This window comes from Macrosteles quadrilineatus, unplaced genomic scaffold, assembly GCF_028750875.1.
Source record: "Macrosteles quadrilineatus isolate MER2022 unplaced genomic scaffold, UCM_ALF_1.0 Scaffold_691__1_contigs__length_37437, whole genome shotgun sequence".
NCBI classification, from domain to species: Eukaryota; Metazoa; Arthropoda; class Insecta; order Hemiptera; family Cicadellidae; genus Macrosteles; species Macrosteles quadrilineatus.
In genome coordinates this window covers 1,993-5,420 of record NW_026543284.1, presented here as the reverse complement: position 1 = coordinate 5,420, position 3,428 = coordinate 1,993, and the positions used below count along the sequence as shown (strand labels likewise).

The following is a 3,428-nucleotide window of genomic DNA, read 5'->3' as shown; positions in this document are numbered from 1 at the left end:
ATTAAGGGTTTAATGTATCAACGATACCTGCTTGGTATGGAAACGGTTGTCACTTCAATTTTTAAAACACCGGTCATTGATTCTATTTTAGCAAATATACTGTCAAAGTAATTAGAAAATGATGCTGATGTAAGTGTTGCAATAGGAATAAATGGTATATTACCAGATGTGTCTTCATATGTTAATAACGCCCCAATAAAACATGATGGGGATGTGTCTTCTGTAATTATTCCTATAATGTGGTCTGAAAATGCCCTTGGCCATTCCAACACATCTATTGAATCAGTGAGAAAAAACTGAAACTCTGAAGTTTTAATACCAAACCTCTTACTTTCAATTATGTCTTTTTTAGACAGAAACCTCAGAAATACAGCCATTACAAGTGAGGAGATCACCAATGATACGTCTGTTCTCGCTGACTGTTACCGGTAAAGTGATTAAAAACATACTATGACACCCACCTATGTAAGGGTCAATGCTCCTGTTTTTTGTATCCATAGGGGAGGGTATCATGCTCTCCTTCGTACTTTCTCTTTGGACCAGTTACCTTAAACTGTTTAACTTCATCTGTTGTTACAATATCTCTATATTTTGTTCGTCTAATCCTGTGCTCATCGATTTCAACGATTTTAGAAGCTTCACTTAAAACCATCTCTTTTAGTTTCCCAAAATTCAAAATTTTTGATGTTTTAATATTGAGAGTAAGCCCTTTGATTTTACAAACTGGGATAAATTTCTGTTGATTTGTCGACCAGACAAGGTACGCGTATGTTTTAGGCCCCCCAGAGATAAACTCAGTAATGTATGAGCCGGGTCCATACTCTACCAATTCATCGGTCATTTCGCCGAGGTAATCTCCTGTAGGCACCCTATACAGCCCTTTGTGGTAGTAATATATAATACTATCTGTATCCCAATATAGTACTTGATCTCCTAAGGCATCAAGGTGTTCATACAACTTTAGTCTAGCGTGAGCAGTAGTGAAGGCTGCCATAACTACATTTACAGTTTTTAAAGACTCACTAGCCTCTTCAATATTTTGCCAATTTACTAGCACAACATCTTGGTTAATAGCCTGAAAGTATTTTAACTTACCCTCAGGATTGGTTAATAACCGAAAGAACTCTTTGGCATCTCGGATGATTGATGTTTTCATCATATTTTCCCTTTGCCCAAATTTACCCCAAAAACTGTTTAGCATCAATTTTGCTACTGATCTTAAGCCCCCATTTTTAACAATATGCTCCTTTGTCATTTCTATACCTTCACGCTCAAGAAATTTTGCAATGTACTGTTTCTTATCCTCCTCAGTCTTACACCACCCAGGGTATCCAGATGCCTCCTGCTTTAGTTTTAAAAATTTATCAATAAACTCAGTGAATAGCCCTCCTTTCTCATATGTGGCTACCTCATACTCCCACAACTCATACATATCCTGTATAATATAGCCTTTCTCTACAGCCTTCCTAATCTCATCCATTGTCCACGTCCCAACCAATGCTCTATCTTCACTCTCGTGAAAACAATCCCCCTGGTACATTATTTCCCCACATGTTCTGCACAGAACAAACATCAATTTATCATGAACACGTGTTGGTAAAACTGGATGATACAAGTTGAAAGGAGGTAAGATCTTGCATTTCAACAGTCCATCTACTTCCATACCTCTCTTTCTACATTCCTTATTACCAACATATATAGTTGGATGACCTATAGGATATTTACAGTATTTATTTACAAAAGGATATAGCGAGCAAACATCGACGTATTGAATAGTCTCTCCAGGGCCGCATTTATGGTAAGTTTTTGCGTTTCCTGTTCTACCTCCAAAGAATGCGTCTCTAGGATTTAATGGAAGTGTACTTAAAACAGGTAATTTGTCTAGATGGTTGAGTTTTTGATCCTTTTTCAGCTTATGGAATTCACATTCCCACATCTGCACCACATCTCCGAGCTTTTCAATTTTAGCTTTGGTTCTCTCGTAACGGAGATGAAGTGAATCAGAAGGGTCCTCTTTTAATGGGGTATCGCGATTATAGGGGAAGCATTTAGGGCACCCGTGCCAGTAACATCCGTGGAACTCGTATATGTTTTCGCCGTCAAACCCATCTACTTTCATTCCCTTTATAACAACCTCTTTACTACGTCCAGCATGATTGATTGTCACCCCACGTCTTTCCTCCTCCCAGGTAAGCCACTGTAGAGCAACAGCTGATTGGGTAGAAGACCGGTAACCATTTTTAGGGATCAGACCGATTGTATTTGGTTTTAGAAAGTTACGGCGAAAGGCCAGATTGCAGGCACTAGCAATTGTTACGGACTCAAGAAACGGATCTACATTACATTGTTCAAGTAGCAATGATCTAAATTTGATACATGCCTGAGCTAAAATGTCAACGTCTGACATGCAATATTCTAATAATTCTTTTTTTAAATTAAATTCATACTTTTTAGCAGCCTGTTCATTGTACCATTTGTCAAAGTCATTATGGGATTTCTCAAACATGGATTCGGGACAGTAGTACTTTTTATCAGGCATAGGGCCTATGTAATTTTGATTTGCTACTGTATTGAACAAATGTGGGAAGTAACCTTTCTTCTTTTCAGGTGGTAAGTCAAAAGCTTTCGGTAAGGCAGATAAGGACATGGGAAAGTAGCTAAGGGAGTCAATAAATCTAACGTTAGCCACCTCCATCAAAATAATTTTAGTTCCTCTTGGGATGATGTTTGGTGTGAATTTTGTTTCTTCAAGGATATACCTAAGTATAAATTGAAAGTCAAACCCTTGTCCGTTGTGTGCAATTACACAGACGTTTTTGAATTGTTTGCGGGCTTCCATTACATAGTTCATGAACTGCCTAACAGGATTGCTATCAAATATTTTATAACGTTCCGAACAAGATTCACATTCACCCCCATTGATGCATTTGAAACAAAACTGTTGTGAAACACATAAATTCACTTTATGTAACTTAGTCTCGGGATCTGAGGGTAGGGACTCATCTTGGCGTGTTTCCAGATCAAAGAAAATAAATAGGTAGTCACGGTCTTTTGGGCCTTTCTTGTCTATCTGAATGTAACATTTATGATTGGGATCTTTAAATGTACCACAAGGGTGACAATATACCTCTCCACACACATGAGCCGATTTACGTTTAGACGGGAATATCATTTTTTCACACCCTCGGCAGAATTTAATTGTTTTACAAATCTGTCTCTGATGGGCAATAAAGCACCGTTCATTTTTGAAAAATCGGTTACAATAGCGGCAAGATATGCCGGCATCTTCCTCTACACAAGGAGGTGAGAAGGTGTGACAAGATGGACAGATGTTTGAGCAGCGGTGCTCACCTTTATGCTCATAGGGTATGTGACATGCGTCACAAAAGTAACCACAGGCAAAAGCGGCTGTTAAGTTTGTAATTACG

General features: G+C 38.4%; 1 protein-coding gene across 1 annotated transcript; it reads right to left on the bottom strand.

Annotated features, from left to right (window-relative positions):
• Positions 1-472: 472 nt before the first annotated feature.
• Positions 473-3,172, bottom strand: LOC128982591 (uncharacterized). Its single transcript, XM_054401551.1, has one exon. The coding sequence runs from the start codon at positions 3,170-3,172 to the stop codon at positions 473-475; it is 2,700 nt and encodes an 899-aa protein (XP_054257526.1).
• Between the last annotated feature and the right edge of the window lie 256 nt (positions 3,173-3,428).

Coding starts and splice junctions, on each gene's coding strand:
- LOC128982591 (XM_054401551.1), bottom strand. CDS start 3,172: ATGATATTCCCGTCTAAACGTAAATCGGCTCATGTGTGTGGAGAGGTA.